Here is a 1,008-nt window from a genome sequence, read left to right on the forward strand (position 1 = left end):
GGGAGCGAGGAGGGGTGGTCTGAGTGGGAGGGAAGCAGGGAGACTTGCTCCAGCCAGTGTCTGTCCACAAAGGTCAACTCCAAGGCCCAGGTGTGGAAAGGCACTTTAAGGGGGTGAGTGACCCGGCGGGAGGAGAGAGCAGATCTGACAGCCGGCGGACAGCTGGTGCCGGTCCAGCCCACCGGTCAGCACAGGCGCAAAGGCATTGGACAGCAGGGCCCTCACGGGGCAGAGGCCTCCAGGTACTGCACTGGGTTCGAGAAGGGGCCTGGCCGGGCCCAGTAGTCCACCGCTCGAACCCGGTAGGAGCCAGAGACGACGGCCGTGTCTGGGGACACAAAGGTACATGCGTGTTCTGGAGCACGTGACCGCCTGAACCCACATCAAATTCCAGGCGCCCCCAACCGCAGGCTTCGCGAGGCCCCACCCCACGGGCACCGTGCGGAGCCCCAGGAGCTGTGGTGGACGCACCTGGGCTGAACACGAAGAGGTTAAAAGTGGACGGCCTCCGGCTGACGGGCGCGAACACCTGGCCATCCGGGGAGAACTGGACCTCGTACGTCCACAGGCACCTGGGAGATCAGCCGGGACCAGGGCTGGGGTCCAGGTGGCTGGGGTGCAGGCCCCCCAGAGCCTAGTCCCTCCAGCCTCCTTCCTGGCTCCCCCGGGGCCCCGGGCTCTCTGCCAGCTGTGAGGACAGGCCACACCGGCCGGGGGGGAGGGGCTGGCGCCCTCCCCCCACATCAGGCAGAGGTGACGTCATGAACACAGCGGCTGCAGGTGTGTGAGGGGAGGGTGTGGCCTTCCGGGTGGTGCAGGCTACAGCGGGGTGACCACGTGGGCAGTGCAGGCGGCAGGCGCTGGGGGAGCGTGTGCTGGGGAAGGATGGGGGGCGCCGGGCAGGGGCTGGGGCACCGAGCGCCCACACTCACGTACTTTGAGCCCATGCGCTCATCTGACCAGACCAACAGCAGCTGCCCACGGGTCAGGGGCAGAGCGCGGAGCCGC

At 68.2% G+C, this 1,008-nt stretch overlaps 1 protein-coding gene across 1 annotated transcript in view; it reads right to left on the reverse strand.

Annotated features, from left to right (window-relative positions):
• Positions 1 to 91: 91 nt before the first annotated feature.
• The window catches only part of IDUA (iduronidase, alpha-L-), a 14,027-nt gene continuing 13,110 nt past the window's right edge, over positions 92 to 1,008 (reverse strand). The window contains exons 5-7 of the mRNA XM_006771447.2: positions 937 to 1,007; positions 472 to 572; positions 92 to 328 (exon numbers count right to left, since the gene is read on the reverse strand). Coding sequence (XP_006771510.1) covers positions 222 to 328; positions 472 to 572; positions 937 to 1,007 — 279 coding nt within the window. The 3' untranslated portion in view covers positions 92 to 221. The remainder of the gene's footprint in view (positions 329 to 471; positions 573 to 936; position 1,008) is intronic.

Source organism: Myotis davidii, unplaced genomic scaffold, assembly GCF_000327345.1.
Source record: "Myotis davidii unplaced genomic scaffold, ASM32734v1 scaffold665, whole genome shotgun sequence".
NCBI classification, from domain to species: Eukaryota; Metazoa; Chordata; class Mammalia; order Chiroptera; family Vespertilionidae; genus Myotis; species Myotis davidii.